This window comes from Zophobas morio, unplaced genomic scaffold, assembly GCF_036711695.1.
Source record: "Zophobas morio isolate AGI-343-1 ecotype UQ-CSIRO unplaced genomic scaffold, CSIRO_AGI_Zmor_V1 ptg000026l, whole genome shotgun sequence".
NCBI classification, from domain to species: domain Eukaryota; kingdom Metazoa; phylum Arthropoda; class Insecta; order Coleoptera; family Tenebrionidae; genus Zophobas; species Zophobas morio.
Window position 1 is genome coordinate 12,566,657 of NW_026972131.1, and position 17,940 is coordinate 12,584,596.

At 30.0% G+C, this 17,940-nt stretch overlaps 1 protein-coding gene across 2 annotated transcripts in view; it reads left to right on the top strand.

Annotated features, from left to right (window-relative positions):
* Positions 1-17,940, top strand: part of Epac (Exchange protein directly activated by cAMP) — a 226,735-nt gene that overhangs the window by 143,566 nt on the left and 65,229 nt on the right. For both annotated transcript variants that reach the window (XM_064065349.1, XM_064065350.1), the window contains one exon: positions 14,304-14,450. In XM_064065349.1, coding sequence (XP_063921419.1) covers positions 14,304-14,450 — 147 coding nt within the window. The remainder of the gene's footprint in view (positions 1-14,303; positions 14,451-17,940) is intronic.

The window sequence follows — 17,940 nt, forward strand, 5'->3', positions numbered from 1 at the left end:
AGGGCGGGTGGGCGGGGCTAGTTCTTGCTAAGATTAGTCTGATTTTGGCCAATGGCATACCCATTAAGAAAATAAAGAGTGGGTTAGCGGTGTTAGTATTTGCCAAATAAGAAGGAGTAATTAAATTATTTTACCGTTTTTCGCGATTATTTGAAGATTCTGTGCAAAAATTGCTTCAGATTGTTAATTTGCATAAAATTCTCCAGAAGCCAGCAATTTTTCCTGTTTAAATAGAGACAGTCGTGAAATTTTTTATTTATTTTATTACTATTATCATTTTTATGTATGAGGATTAACTTTTTTCTGGTAAAATTGACTTGAAATAAAAAATGTAAAGCTTCAAGGACAAGTCTAGACTGTGTAAATTATTTTTAAATCCTTACTAGGATAACCACGGAAAATCTCTTAGAAAAACTGACTTGTGAGTAAATTCAGCCAAACCCGCTTTAAAAACTCCTCCCAAGTGCTTTTTTACAAAAAAAAAAATAAACCTGTTGTTCGAGTCGAATTAAACTTTTTCCAGAGGAAAATTCGCAATGTATTCACAAAAACAGGAGATAAACAGCTCGTTCTTCGACTCGAATTAAAAATTTCGTCGTGACATTTAACTTCATACTTCATTAATAAATAACATTTCTAAAATGAAAAATCTTCTGTATTTTAAGCAAACCGGAAAGACTTCTGTTATTCCGTGTACACTTATCAAAACACAATCCTCACTCAAACTCTAAAATCAATACCCACCGCAAAATTTCCGTCCCATGCCCACATCCGTGGACACTTGTGCACAAATTCAAGTTGTGCGTTTCCCCATACCCGCTGCACCTGAATATTAACCAAATGAATATCAAATTAGTCTTACAACGCAGCATGGTAATCACCGTTCGACGTAATTGCTATTTACATATTTATACCCCCTAAATATGTCGGCACAACAGCCCCGAATTCGAGCATTTAGTTCGCAACACTCCGAATAGGGAATTTTTCTTTTTTCAACCGCAGGTGGTTAACTCCGACTCCCCGGAGAAATGAAATTTACATGACGTAAAATACGTCCATGCCGAGCATACGTAGAACACATGCCTGTCAGTCCATTTCGGCTCGAACTATGATTGATTTTTCACGTGATTGTCGACGATTAGGAATGGCAAAAGAGCGACGAAAATTTGCCATTCCTAATCCGGGTTTGTTCAGACAATTATGTTGGGTTATGTCTATAAACAAACAACATTGGGAGATTTGCCGAGGGGCTGGAGGTGATGATTAGTTGTGGAACAATGAGCTAAGAGGATTTCGAATGTGGAATTATGCTAAATGAGAGTCGAAACTTGATGTTTTGCTGAATAACGTTGTATCGATTTTTCTGATGACGTATTTTGTGTCAATCTGCTTATCGTGGCTGTCAAAATCTCCCTTAACGGGATCAAAGTGACACTGAAACTTAGATCCGAAGCTACTTGAATCCCTTCCGCTAGATGTGGCTTTATATTAGCTTAAAATAACACTCTGTATTGGGATGTGGCAGCAGGTGTACGAAAGGACTGCGTTCCCATCTAGAGCTAAGTTAAACTGACAGCCTCTACGTGACTCTGCGATATTACATTTAATCATTCTTTAAATATTCCCCTTTTAATAAACCAACTTCGGGGTACACGGAATGAAAATTCACTGCACTCTGATCTAGCCCCTTGGGAGCTTAGCCAATAAGCTTCTTTTGTAATTGAGATGACCGCAGGCCCGCCAAGCGATAAAAACCCAATGAATATTAATACTCAATCATGAACAAACAAGAGATTAAGCGCTAAAAATGAATGATTTAAAAGTGTACATGAAAGATTAGCGCAAAATTGTTATCTATTGATATCGTGTTCCTCTCGAAAAAAACTCTCTGCTATTAAAATCCGCTTAAAGCGTAAATGCCAAAAAAATATATGTTTGTCTAAAAGTACTTAACTCGTTCATGAATTCTGAGGCCATTTTATGTGAGAGTAAAAATGATATTCAAACGCATTCCAGGAATCAGGTGATTGATTGTTTACATAGTAATGAGAGCCCGATTTTCAGACTTAAAAAGCTTTGTTTATTCTAAAGAGGCTACTAAAAATTCGTTATGGTGATGGTGTATTTGACTTTAAAATTTTGTCACATATTTGCATATTGTGTATGCAAAAATCCAAATTAGTAATGGAGGGACGTTGCACGGTTTTCAAAAGTCGTGAATTCTAATTTCGATGGGTGAAAAATGGATACTTTGTCTGGTCTGCACACTGAATTAGGTGTCTATAAATTTAAACCTTTGTCTTAAGTAGATGTTTTCTCAAGACTTTCACTGTTTCTCTCAATAGAGAATACATCTTCAGGAACTAAAATCTTGAAAAAGGTTTAAAAACTTTAAGCAGAAAATTCCCAAAATTTGGAATCGTCGTCTCAATATATCAATATATTAGTTTTCCTTCTTGAGATCTTGATATTTTATCAAAATCTTCAAAAAAGCAAGAAAATTTTGCAAAAGTTCCATTTTCATCTAAACTCAGCACAAAGTTAATTTTGCGTTAAGGAAAACCCCGACATTCTAATGAAACCTCATCAAGTTGAAAAAATTAAAATTTTTAATTTATTGTTTTTTTTTTGAGGGATTTTTTGCTAAAAATTCTTGACTTTTCCTTCCCGCCCTCTATTTTTTTAGAGGGTATGTCATTTGCCAAAATCAATCTAATCCTACCAAGTACCCATTTGTGGGGAATATTCAACAGATTACCAACCCAATCATTTTGTATTAACTTTTGAAATATCCCGAAAAAACAAAAAATAATTTCCAAAAATTTTGAAAAAAAAAATTTTAAATTGCCTCTATCCCAACAGGAACAAGTCCTCATTCATAGGGAGGTTTTATTCAAATAGGAAAGGCTGCTGGTTTATAGATTTTTGTGGAAATTAACAATGGTAAGTAATTTTCCCCCAAGTCCTTCAAATAAACGCAGAAAAAGGTAACAATTTCCAAACATTTTTCAAAAAAGTCGTTAAGCAGACTTTTGAAATCACTCCAAAAAACGGCATAAAAATTTTACCAAAAAAAAAAGTTAAAACTACTCATAGGGAATTTTCACTAGATTTTATCAATCTAAAGTTATTTTCGTAGCAATCCTTTAAAAACTGGGGAAAATAACTTTCAAAAATTTTTTAAAAAGCACCAAATGGACTTTATTCGAATAAAAAAAGTACTCATTTGTGGGGAATTTTCACTGTTTCTCTCAATAGAGAATAAAGTCACTAATATCTTTAGGAAATAAAATCTTGAAAAAGTCTAAAAACTTTTAGCAGAAAAATTCCAAAATTTGGAAATCGTCGTCTCAGTATATCGCCAATTATTAACTCAAGTCCTCGTTTCCTTTCTTGACACTTCGTTAGTTTTCCTTCTTGAGATCTTGACATTTTATTTGAAAAATCAAAATCTTCAAAAAGCAAGAAAATTCTGCAAAAATTCCGTTTTCATCTAAACGAAGTTAGATTTGTGTTAAGGAAAACCGCAACATTCTTATGAAACCTCATAAAGTTGAAAAAATAAAAATTTTCATTTTCTTGTTTTTTCCAGGGATTTTTTGCTAAAAATTCTTGACTTTTCCCTCCCGACCTCTATTTTTTTAGAGAGTATGTCATCTGCTAAAATAAATCTTATCATATCAAGAACTAGCCCCGCCCACCCGCCCTCTATTTCCTTAAAAGCTATGTCATCTGCCGAAATCAATCTAATCTTACCAAATTCTAGCCCCGCCCACCCACCCTCCACTTTCTTAGAGGGTATATCATTTGCCAAAATCAGTCCAAGTACTAAAAATTAAAAAATTTTCAAAAAATCATTAAGCAGACTTTATTTGAATAAAAAAGTACCCATTTGTGGGGAATATTCAGCAGATTACTTACCTGAAATTATTTTTCATTAAGTTTTGAAATAACCCCGAAAAACGCAAAAATAATTTCCAAAAATTTTGGAAAAAATGTTAAAATTGCCTCCATTCGAACAGGAAAAACTGCTCATTCATAGGGAATTTTTAATAGATTATTATCAATCTAATGTCACTTTTAGCACTTCTTTAAATAACTACTGACAACGGGAAGAATAATTTCCAAAAAATTTCCAAAAATGTTAAATTGGGTTTTATTCAAATAGGAAAACCTGCTGGCTTATAGGTTTTTGTGGAAATTAACAATCGGAAGTAATTTTCCCCAATTTCTTCAAATAGCCGCGGAAAAAGATAACATCATTTCCAAAAATTTTCAAAAAAGTCATTAAGCAGACTTTATTTGAATAAAAAAAGTATTCATTTGTGGGAAAATTTCAAGCTTACCAACCTAAAGTCATTTTGCAACAACTTTTGAAATAACTCCGAAAAACGGAATAAAAATTTCCAGATATTTTACCAAAAAAATTGTTAAAACTGTCTCCATTCGAACAGAAAAAAGTACGCACTTATAGGGAATTTTCACTAAATTATCAATCTCAAGTCGTTTTTGTAGCAATTCTTTAAAAACTGCGGACAACAGGAAAATAATTTCCAAAAAATTTCCAAAAAAAAAAATAAGACGGGTGTTATTCGAATAGGAAAAACTGCTGACTTATGGAGAATTTTCTGCATATTAACAGTCTGAAGCAATTTTCGCACAAGATCTTCAAATAGTGGCGATTTCCAAAAAATTTTCAAAAAAATCATTAAGCAAACTTTATTCGAATAATAAAAGTACTCATTTGTGGGGAATTTTCACTGCTTCTTTCAATAAAGAACAGAGTCACTAATATCTTTAGGAAATAAAATCTTGAAAAAGTCTAAAAACTTTCAGCAGAAAAATTCCAAAATTTGGAAATCGTCGTCTCAATATATCGCCAATTATTAACTCAAATTCTTGTTTCCTTTCTTGACACTTCGTTAGTTTTCCTTCTTGAGAAAATTCTGCAAAAGTTCCGTTTTCATCTAAACTTAGCATAAAGTTAATTTTGTGTTAAGGAAAACCCAGACATTCTTATGAAACCTCATAAAGTTGAAAAAATAAAAATTTTCGATTTCTTGTTTTTTCGACGGATTTTTTGCTAAAAATTCTTGACTTTTCCCTCCCGACCTCTATTTTTTTAGAGGGTATGTCATCTGCCAAAATCAGTCTTATCACATCAAGAACTAGCCCCGCCCACCCGCCCTCTATTTCCTTAAACGCTATGTCATTTGTCAAAATCAATCTAATCTTACCAAATACTAGCCCCGCCCACCCACCTTCCACTTTTTTAGAGGGTATATCATTTGCCAAAACTAGTCCAAGTACCAAAAATTAAAAAATTTTCAATAAATTCATTAAGCAGACTTTATTTGAATAAAAAAGTACCCATTTGAATCTTCAACAGATTACTAACCTGAAATTATTTTGCATTAACTTTTGATATAACCCCGAAAAACGCAAAAATAATTTCCAAAAATTTTGCAAAAAAATGTTAAAATTGCCTCCATTCGAACAGGAAAATGTACGCACTTATAGGGAATTTTCACTAGATTATCAATCTCAAGTCGTTTTCCTGGCAATTCTTTAAAAACTGCCGACAACGGGAAAATAATTTCCAAAAAATTTCCAAAAAAAATTAAGACGGGTGTTATTCGATTAGGAAAAATTGCTGGCTTATGGAGAATTTTCTGCACATTGACAATCTGAAGCAATTTTCGCACAAGATCTTCAAATAACGCGAAAAACGGTTAAATAATTTCCAAAAAATTTTCAAAAAAATCATTAAGCAGACTTTATTTGAATAAAAAAAGTACTCATTTGTGGGGAATTTTCACTGTTTCTCTCAATAGAGAACAGAGTCACTAATATCTTTAGGAAATAAAATCTTGAAAAAGTCTAAAAACTTTCAGCAGAAAAATTCCAAAATTTGGAAATCGTCGTCTCAATATATCGCCAATTATTAACTCAAATTCTCGTTTCCTTTCTACTTCGTTAGTTTTCCTTCTTGAGATCTTGACACTTTATTTGAAGACTCAGAATCTTCAAAAAAGTAAGAAAATTCTGCAAAAGTTCCATTTTCATTTAAACGAAGTTGATTTTGTGTTAAGGAAAACCGCAACATTCTTAAGAAACCTCATAAAGTTAAAAAATAAAAATTTTCATTTTCTTGTTTTTTTCGAGGGATTTTTTGCTAAAAATTCTTGACTTTTCCCTCCCGACCTCTATTTTTTTAGAGGGTATGTCATCTGCTAAAATCAGTCTTATCATATCAAGAACTAGCCCCGCCCACCCGCCCTCTATTTCCTTAAAAGCTATGTCATCTGCCGAAATCAATCTAATCTTACCAAATACTAGCCCCGCCCACCCACCCTCCACGTTCTTAGAGGGTATATCATTTGCCAAAATCAGTCCAAGTACTAAAAAATAAAAAAATTTCAAAAAATCATTAAGCAGACTTTATTTGAATAAAAAAGTACCATTTGTGGGGAATATTCAACAGATTCCTAACCTGAAATTAGTTTGCATTATATTTTGAAATAACCCCGAAAAACGCAAATATAATTTCCACAAATTTTGCAAAAAAATGTTAAAATTGGCTCCATTCGAACAGAAAAAGTGCTTATTCTTATCAATCTAATGGCATTTTTAGCACTTCTTTAAATAACTACTGACAACGGGAATAATAATTTCCAAAAAATTTCCTAAAATCTTAAAACGGGTTTTATTCAAATAGGAAAAACTGTTGGCTTATAGGTTTTTGTGGAAATTAACAATAGGAAGTAATTTTCCCCCAAGTTGTTCAAACAACCGGGGAAAAAGGTAACCTGATTTCCAAAAATTTATTTGAATAGAAAAAGTATTTATTTTGGGGGAATTTTCCAGATTACCAACCTGAAGTCATTTTGTAATAAATTTTGAAATAACTCCGAAAAATTTCCAGAAATTTTACCAAAAAAATCTTAAAACGGCCTCCGTTCGAACAGTACGCAATCATAGGGAATTTTCTCTAGATTGTTATCAACCTAAAGTCGTTTTCGTAGCAATTTTCTAAAAATTGCGTGCACGGGAAAATAATTTCCAAAAAATTTCCAAATAATTTTATTTTATTTATTCGAATTAATAAGAAAAACTGCAGGCTTGTAGAGAATTTCCCTCAAGGTTGTCAAATAACCGGGGAAAACGCTAAAATAACTTTCAAAAATTTTTGAAAAAATCACCAAATGGACTTTATTTGAACAGAAAAAAGTACTCGTTTGTAAGGAATTTTCCACAGATTAACAAGCTGAGGCCATTTTGATATGATATGATTTATTTATTTGCAATAACTTTTGATATAAATCTGAAAAAATGGGAAAATAATTTCCAAAAATTTAAACTGCCTCTATTTGAAAAGAAAAAAGTCTTCATACGTAGGAAATTTTCGGTAGATTTATCATTCTAAAGACGTTTTGGTCACAATTCTTTAAACCACCACGGATAACGGGAAAGTAAGTTTTAAAAAATATCAAAAAAAAATTAAAAAGAATAGGAAAAACTGCTAGGTTATAGAGAGAATGGGTATTCTCACAATATTTTCAAATAACCGAAAACGGCAAAATATTTTCCAAAATTTTCATCAAAAAGAATTAAAACAGTCGAGTAGAAATAAACATTTTCAGCACATTACAACAACTTTTCAAATAACTGTACAAAACTGCAAAATAATTTCCAAAAATTTTCCAAAAAACTGTTAAAATTGCCTCTATTCGAACAAAAAAATGTACTCACATGATCTTTAGAAAATAAAATCGCGAAAAACCTACAAATTTTGACGAGAGAAATCCAAAAATTTGGAAATTTTTACCTAAAATTCTCGCTTTTTTTCTTAAAACTATGATAATTGTTTTCCTCAAGATCTTGACATTTTGTTTGAAAAATCAAAATCTTCAAAAAAGTTGATATCTTGAAAATAATTTCCAAAAAAAATATGAAAACGTTCCATTTCTTTTGAAACTCCCAAGATTTTCATAAAAATACAAAAATTTCCATGATTTGAATTTTTCTCAGGTTTCTTAGTTTTCTGCCCAAAAATTTTGATAAAGACCTGAAAATTTTTGGAAATAGGGAATCGAAAAATATGTGATGATTTCTCAAAATCTCATTTGTTTTCTTAGGACGTTGAGAATTCTTTTTCGTTAAATATTTTCTCCAGAAAAAAAAACTACGCAACTTCAACAAAAAATCCCGAAAATTTTCTTGTCCAACACCTCCATGTCGGCATTAAAAAACACAGACACAAAAAAGGAATTTAATTTTCCACAAAAAAATTGTAATTTCCACATTCATCTTGTTTTTGTCGTTGGCTTAAAAAACACATTCGCTTTGCGCAAACTTTCGTCTGATTAATAGAAACGGACAAACCCGAGCAGAAAAAAACCAAATCCAGAAACACCATTTATCAAATAATTACTATTTCCAGATCGATAAAACACTTCACACAACTCTACAACAAAACCAAGCAATCAGACCCGTATAAACAAAATCCTCTTCTCGCAAGAGGAAATATTAAAATTTATATCCGAACTTCCCGCTGAACCTGGAATTCTAAATAGCGAAAATAATTGCACATTTTAACTTTATTAAATCCAACGTCACTTCCAGTAAAATCGGGAGCGAAATTTGATTGTATTACACATGATGTAACATCATTCCTGCGACTCACTCATCCCTGAAATAAATGAAAAAAAGAACCTGGAAACGCAGCAGTTCCAGGCTATTTGTACATAAACAAAACCACTCATTAATATAAAACCCCACATCTCCGTAGTGCGCTACAGCTGTTCGTTATTTTTCCGGCCGTAATTCTTTTGTAATTTTTAGATAATTTCCACGCTCCTTTGAAAACAGAATCATTTAAACCGAAAAAATACGCAAGGGTTAAATTTTCGCCAAATTGGAATTGTAATTTCAGATTTCCAGAGGAAATGGTTTTTGTGTTAACAACGTTTTAATAATTGTTTTTTTGCTTCGCTTGTTAAACCCTTTGTGGATATTCTTTCCGGGTAAAATATGCGCGACGTCAGCTTTATCATAAAGCCCCGATATTTATGCGTTATTAAGCTCTGATTACACGGAATTTGGGGCAGACAGCATCGGCGCGACGTCGGAATCACAACTATGCCGGAGTCGACATTTCAGACGTCTATGAAATTTTTACGGTTTCGTGGCGGGCTTCGCCGCCCCCGCCTAATTTCCCTTAATAACCCTTGGAAGTTCTGATGCAATATTGCGAAATTTTTTGCCAAGCGTTCTTAAAGCTAGCGCTTAATTAAGGGAAATACGACTCGGATTCATAAACATGGAGCGTTAGCATGCAGATTTGGCTTATTATTTCGACTAAGCCTATTGTAATTGAAGAAAGTTCGGCGGGTGTTTGAATTGGAGTTTTTAGTGAAGTTGTGGAGTTCGCTTTGTGATTTCGGCGGTAAATATTCGAAGTCTCTGGAGAAAGCCGTCTTTGTTGAATTAGAGGTTTGATAGAAACGTTTTCTCACGGGTCGGACGTGGTAATAACCAGAAGCTGGGACGAAATGGACGAAAATTGCCACGATTTTACGGTCGTGTGATTCTTTTTAGTTCCTGAGAACAAGCTCGAATCCATCAGGCGACTTTCCACTTTCATGTTTTCGCGACGTTTTATGACCTCTGTCTGTCTGTCGTGTGTTGATTTTTATTAGACGCGTAATCTCCGAAACCACTGGACCAATTGTTATCAAATTTTGTATGTATATTAACATTTTGTAATTTAACTTTGAAACTGCAAAAAATTGATGACGTCATCTCAAAATGTTATACTGGAAAAAATCACTTGAAACAAATTTACGGTTCGTTTTTTTATATTTATATACGTACATATCTTTATTTTGAGTCATAAGGGTTTTCATAAAAAAATAAAATTTTCAAGATCAAAGCTTATAAGTTTTCGAAAATTATTTATTTGATGTGGACGAATTTTTTGATATTACAATTTTTCGTTTTTCCTCTTCGTCGTTTTAACAATTTTGGATATCACGATTTTTAATTTTTCGTTTTTCCATTTTTTCGTGTCCCCAAGTTTCAAATTCTTCATTTTTATTTTTCATTTTCAGATTTCTTTAATTTTCAAAATTTCGATTTTACGAAACATTTTTCGTTTTTTCGATTTTCCACTTTTTCAATTTTTAACTTTCTCAATTTTCTTTTTCATTTTTCCTTCGAGTTTTTAATTTTTCGTTTCTTTAATTTTTCCAGTTCTTGTTTCCAATTTTTAGAATTTTTAAACTTTTCATTTTATACATTTTGGTTTTTTCATTTTTATTTTTTTATTTTACAATTTTGCAATTTTCCATTCGAAAAGTTGACAAATCGAAAAAGTGAAAAATCGAAAACTTCAAAAAGAAAAATAGTAAAAAAATTAAATACATAATTGAAAAATTGAAAGAACGAAAAATAGTACTTTTAAAAATTTTAAATTGAAAACTCGAAAAATTGAGGAACGAAAAATCAAAAAATAGAACAAAAAGTGTACAATTGAAAAAATTCGAAAGTCAAGAATTCCAAAATTCGAAAATTTAAAAACTCAAAAAATTGGAGAAACGAAGAATTAAAATAAAATACTGAAAAATCCAAAATTTGAATAACTGAAAAAATTAAAAAGTCGGAAATTAAAAAATTTTAATTGAAAACTGGGAAAACTGAAGAAATAAAAAATTGAAACAATGAGAAACTAAAAATCGAGAAACTTAAAAAAATGGTAAAAAATTAATAAATGGAAAAATTCGAAAGCAGAAAAAACGAATCGAATCGAAGAAAAAACCCAAATATTGTAAAATCGAAAAATGATGGAATCGAAAAACTGTAAAACTGAAAGTTCGAAAAATTGAAAAATCCAATAATTTAAAAATGGAAAAATTTAAAAATTTTAATTATTATTACATATTTAAAATGAAAACTAGGAAAATTGCAAATCAAAAATTGAAGAAACGAAAAATTGAAAATCGAAAAACTGAAAAATCTAAAACTGAAAAAAGGAAAAATTACAAAATTAGAACACTCAAAAATTGAAAAAATAAAGAATATAAAAATCCGAACCGAAAAATTTCAAATTGAAAATTTGAAAAAATGAAAAATTAAAGAATTGAAAAATTGCAAAATCTAGAAATCGAAGAAACAAAAAAATCGAAACATTGAAAAATTTATTAATTCAAAAAAAAAGAAAATGAAAAACTGAAACGAACAATTGCAAAAAAATTGAAAAATTATAAACTGAAAACTCGAGAAACTCAAATTTAAAAATTGCAAAATATCAAAATTTAAGAATTCAAAAGTTGAAAAATCGAAAAACTGAAAAATTTAAACTTAAAAACTCGAAAAATTCCAAATCGAAAACTGATGAAACAAAAAAAAATAATAAAAAAATTGAAACATTGCAAATCGAAAAATTGAAGAAATTGAGAAAGAAAAACAAAAAAATAAAATCGGAACATTGAAAAATCGAAAACTTGTAAAAGTTAAGAAAATTCAGAAGAAATGAAAAATTAAAGAATCAAAAAATTGAAAAATCACAAACTGAAAACTGGAGAACTCAAATCGAAAAATTGCTAAGTCTCAAAATTGAGAAATTCAAAAGTCGAAAAATCGAAAAACTGAAAATTTAAACTTGAAGGCTCGAAAAATCCAAATCGAAAAACTGAAAACACAAAATAAAAAATTGAAAAATTGAAAATTGCTAATCGAATAATTGAAATAACAAAAAATGAAGCAATTGAGATAGAAAAACAAAAAATATAAAATCGGAACATTGAAAAATCGAAAAATTGTGAAAACATAGAAAATAAAAAACCTAAACGAAAAATTGCAAATCGAAAATTTGAAGAAATAAAAAATTCTAAAATCTATGAAAAAAAAACGCAAAGCGAAAAACCGACGAAACCAAAAACTGAAAAAATTAAAATTAAAAAATAAAACACCTAAACATTGAAAAATTGATTCATTGGAAAAAAGAAAATAAGTCGAAACGAAAAATTTCAAATCTAAAATTTAAAAATTACAAATTGAAAACTCGAGAAACTTAAATCGAAAAATTGAAAAATTTCAAAATTCAAAAGTTGAAAAGTTAGAAACCCATAAAACTGAAAAATCTAAACTTAAAAATTCGAAAAATTCCAAATCGAAAAATTGAAGGAATTGAGATAGAAATAAACAAAAAATATAAAATCGGAACATTAAAAAATTGAAAAATTGTAAAAATAAAGAAAATAAGAAATCTAAACGAAAAATAAACTCGAGAAATTCAAACTCGAAAAATTCCAAATTTTTAAATTTAAAAACTCAAAATTTGGAAAATCGAAAAACTCAAAAATTTAAACTTAAAAACTCTAAAAATTCCAAACCGAAAACTGAAGAAACAAAAAAAATTGAAAAATTGAAGAAATTGAGATAGAAAAACAAAAAATATAAAATCAGAACAATGAAAAATCTAAACATTGGAAAATTAAAAAATAAAAAACCTAAACGAAATATTGCAAAATGAAAATTTGAAGAAATGAAAAATTAAAGAATCGAAAAATTGCAAAATCTAGAAAGTGAAGAAATAAAAAAGCGCAAATCGAAAAACCGAAGAAACCAAAAACTGAAAAAGTTAAAATTAAAAAAAAAATCATCTAAACATTGAAAAATTGATTAATTAAAAAAAAATTAAATACAAAAGTGAAACCAAAAATTGCAAAATCTCTAAATTGAAAAATTCAAAAGTTGGAAAATCGAAAAACTCGAAAATTTAAACTTAAAAACTCGAAAAATTCCAAATCGAAAACGAAGAAACAAAAAAAATTGAAAAATCGGAAAATTGAAGAAATTGAGATTGAAAAACAAAAAATATCAAATTGGAACATTGAAAAATCGAAAAATTGTCAAAATAAAGAAAATAAAAAACCGAAACGAAAAATTGCACATCGAAAAATTGAAAAATTACAAATTGAAAACTCGAAAAACTCAAATTGAAAAATTGCAAAATCTCAAAATTGAAAAATTCAAAAGTTGGAAATTCGAAAAACTAAAGAAATAAAAAATTGAAAATTTGCAAATCGAGAAATTAAAGAAACGAAAAATTGAAGAAATTTTAGATAGGAAAACAAAAAATATATAATCGGAACATTCTAAAAATTGTAAAAATAAAAAAATAGAAACCTAAACGAAAAATTGTAAATTGAAAATTTGAAGAAATGAAAAATTAAAGAATCGAAAAATTGCAAAATCTAGAAATTAAAGAAACGAAAAAATCACAAATCGAAACGCCGAAGAACCAAAAACTGACAAAATTAAAATTTAAAAAACAAAAATCCAAACATTGAAAAATTGATTAATTAAAAAAAAAAAGAAAATAAAAAACCAAAACGAAGAATTGCAAATAGAAAAACTGAAAAAGTACAGATTGAAAACCCGGGAAACTCAAATCGAAAAATTGCAAACTCTCATCAAAATTGAAAAATTCAAAAGTTTGAAAATCGAAAAACTCAAAAATTTAAACTGAAAAACTCGAAAAATAAAAAACCCTTAACCGAAGAAACAAAAAAAATTAAAAAAATTGAAGAAACGAAAAATTGAAGAAATTGAGATTGAAAAACCAAAAATATCAAATCGGAACATTGGAAAATCTAAAAATTGAAAAATTCAAACACTGAAAAACTGAAAAATTTAGGTTTAAAAACTCTAAAAATTCCAAATCGAAAACTGAAGAACCAAAAAAAATCGTTCCAGGTGCGTGGGGATTTTGTTTTAGCGTAGGCGCACAAATTCGCGTTGACGTCAATTTTAATTTAATTTAGCTTAATTTGATAATTCAATTTCGTCCCAATTTCGAATTTGCTTGAAAAAACCCTCTCCTTCCGACCGTTCACCCCTTAAAAGTCAACGTAATAACAAACACACCTTCAACGATTAAACATCTTCAAAGTCAATTACGCCCCGATTTCCCTCCATAGATTGCGAAATCTAATTTTCCCCAATTTTCATCGCGCTCAAACAAATACTAAAATAAATCGATTTAATTAACGCGTCGATGGGAGTTTCCGCATCTGCTTAAAAACAACCCCGACACTACCAATAAACACTATCGTCCCATTTTCGCCCTGAGATAATCGTCAAAGACCCCGTTATATCCGATTAAAAGCCGCAACAAGCAAAACTCTGTAACCAATATGTCGCAGCAGATAAGCAGCTTAGTGTCACTTTCCCCCTCACCATGATTAATACTCGCATTTGTTTCGTGTTTGAAAAAGTTTCATGTTTGCTTGTTACAGATACCTGTGACGTTGTGTACGCTGGGGGTTGGAGCAACTTTCGGCGAATCAATCCTTCAGGATCTGCCAAGGGATACGACCGTCGTTACGCAAACAACGTGCGAATTGTTGCGGGTCGAACAGCACGATTTCAAACTTATATGGGAGGTAAGAAGTCAGTTGTGGGGTGTAATTTGGTCCGAGGGGTGGAATATTTATTTTCTCTTCGTTTATTTTCACAATTGCGAGCTTTGAGTAGTTAGCGTCATAACGAGTTTTTCTTTTTCAAGCGAATGAAAAAGTGTTGGGGCGATTCGAGGGTAAATAGCTGCTGGGAAAGTTCGCATTGCCGGGAAAGAGGGTCAAATTGGTGTCAAATTGCCCATTTGGGTCGGTCTCAATTATCGCAGTTGTCTAGTTTTTGGAAAATATTGCTCCACATTTGATGAGTACCTGTGGCGTCATTAATAATTTTCTCATGAAATATTCAGGCGTGAGAGATTAAAAGTAATTTGTTGCTGACGTTGACAGTGCGAGGTGGAGGGAATGTGTTTTTTGTAATAAATGGGTCTGGGTGAACTTGACCAGAAAATTACACGGTGGGTTGCTGGGAATGAAACAAAGAAGAGTTAGTGAAAATGGATGTGTACGCCACATAAAAGGGGTTTTTGTGTCAAAAAAAAACAATAAAGTTTTAGGCACGTTCTTGTTTGTACTGATAAAGTGTTAATGATAACACAGTTGCCTCTATCTTTGTCAAAAAATTTATATATAAATTCTATTTCCGCGTTTTTATTGAGAGCTTTAGTTTTATGGATGTTTTTATAAATTCAAAAAGAATAATCTTCCCGTGAACATAAATCTTTCGAGATTAATCACTTCTTACTTTCTCATTATTTACTGCTGGTTTTATCTCCGACGTTCAGACTTTCTTCAGACGCTGACTAAATTAGTTTTACGACAAATGTAACGAGCTCTGTTCACTCATTTCCTTAGTATGATACGAAATTGAAAAATTGTAAAGTTGGGAAATCGAAAAATGAAACTCGAGACCCTGAAAATCGAAAACTTGCAAAACGAAAAAATTCCCAGTTTCTAAGTTTTCACTTTCTAAATGCAAACTTTTTAAAACCTTAATTTCAAATTCCTGAATTTGCAGCTTCCGCTGCTCAATTTCGAGTATTTGCGTTCCTAAATTCCTTATTTTCAGTTCCCAATTCCCGAAACTCCCTTTCTCAGTTACAAATTATTAGGTTCTAAGTGCTAAATTTTCATTTCTGTGTGCAAATGTCGAAATTTACAAAACTTAATTATCAGTTTTCAAATTTTATTTATTGAATTACGATTAGGAATTTGTAATTTCTAATTTAGAGTTTACCCAGAACAAGTTTTCGGTTACGAATTCAAGAATTTCACAAATCTCGTTTTTCGGTTCCAGAATTTTTAAGTTCCAAATTATTGAAATTAGAAATTCTCAAATTCTCAACTCGTAAATCATAGTCATAAGTTATGATTTTTTTAAGTTCCCATTCTCGTTTTCGTAGTCCAGATATTCTAGTTCTGAATGATTAATTTCTAGTTTTCGACTTCTGGAATCTCAATTTCCAAATCCTAAATACAAATCCCTAATGCCAAAATTTCCACATTTCCAATTTTTAATTCCCAAATTCTTAGTCCCTAATTTTCAAATATCCCTCTCCCAGTGTGGGTTCTCAGTTTGCACTTTTCGTATTTTAAATTCCGGCTTCATTTTCAAATTCCGAAGTTATCAATCCGGAATTCTCGAATTGCAGGATCGAATTTTTGATTATTCCAAACCCTAAATATTTTTTTTATTTTTTTAATACTACTATTTCAAATTTCTGAAGAATAAAAATCTTCGTATTTGTAATTCGCAGATTCTCTTTAATATTCCTAATTCCTGAATTTTTAAATCTCACTACTCGCTTCCCAAATTCCTAATTTCGAAGTTTTCACTTTCTAAATGCAAAATTTTTAAATCCTTATTTTCGAATTCCTGAATTTGCAGCTTGCGGTGCTCAATTTCTAGTACTTGCGTTCCTAAATTCCTAATTTTCAGTTCCCAATTTCCCGAATTTTCTTTTATTTTAAATTCTGGTTTCACTTTCAAATTCCGAACTTGTTAATCCGAGATTTTCAAGTTCGTATTTGAAATTCCAAAATTCTGTTTAAAATTCCCAGTTTCGAAATTCGCATTTTCCGAATACAAGAATTATAAATCCTTAATTTCGAATTCCTAAATTCTCAACTTTACAGTACGTAATTTCTAGTACATACCTACTTTCCAATTTTCAATTCCTAATTCTCAAAAGCTCTCAGTAATAAATTATCAGGTTCTAAACATCAAATTTTCAATGCTCAGTTTGCAAATTTCCAAATTTCGAAATTTCCAGTTATTCTTTCTCAATTTCAATTGTTGAATTACAAATAGTAGTTATTAATTTTCAAATTCAAGTTCTCCGAATTAAGGTTCTTAGTTACCAATTCCCGAATTTCCCAGATCTTTCTTTTCAGTCCAGAATTTTAAATTCCAAATTAGAAATTCTCAAATTTCTACAAAATTCACCAGTCGAAAATTCAAAAATTTTAAGTTGTAAACTCGAAAAATTCAAGAAATTGAAAATCGAAAAATGGAACAAAAATTGAAAAATTGTAAATCTGAAAAAAATAATAGTTGAAAAATTCAAAAGTCAAGAATTCCAAAATTCCGAATTTAAAAACTTGAGAAATTGAAGAAACGTAAAAATCGGAAAATGGAACAATAATTGAAAAATTGTAAATCTGGAAAAAATAATAGTTGAAAAATTCAAAAGTCAAGAATTCCAAAATTCCGAATTTAAAAACTGGAAAAATGAAAGAAACGAAAAATTAAAAACAAGGTACTAAAATTAAATGAACGAAAAATTGAAAAGTGGAACGAAAACCTAAAAATTGAAAAAATCAAAAATTGAAAAATTCGAAAGTTGAATCGATCTATGGAAAATTTTAAATCGGGAAACTGAAAAATTGAAACATTGAAAAAGCGAAAAAAATAGTACCATTGAAAATTGCGAATGGAAAAATTGAAACGAAATTCAAAAGTCGAGAATTCAAGAATTTTAAGTTGAAAAATTGAAGAAAGTAAAAATCGGAAATGGAACAATAATTGAAAAATTGTAATTCTGGAAAAAATAATAGTTGAAAAATTCAAAAGTCAAGAATTCCAAAATTCCGAATTTAAAAACTCGAAAAATGAAAGAAACGAAAAATTAAAAACAAGGTACTAAAATTGAATGAACGAAAAATTGAAAAGTGGAACGAAAACCTAAAAATTGAAAAAATCAAAAATTGAAAAATTCGAAAGTTGAATCGATCTATGGAAAATTTTAAATCGGGAAACTGAAAAATTGAAACATTGAAAAAGCGAAAAATAGTACCATTGAAAATTGCGAATGGAAAAATTGAAACGAAATTCAAAAGTCGAGAATTCAAGAATTTTAAGTTGAAAAATTGAAGAAAGTAAAAATCGGAAATGGAACAATAATTGAAAAATTGTAATTCTGGAAAAAATAATAGTTGAAAAATTCAAAAGTCAAGAATTCCAAAATTCCGAATTTAAAAACTCGAAAAATGAAAGAAACGAAAAATTAAAAACAAG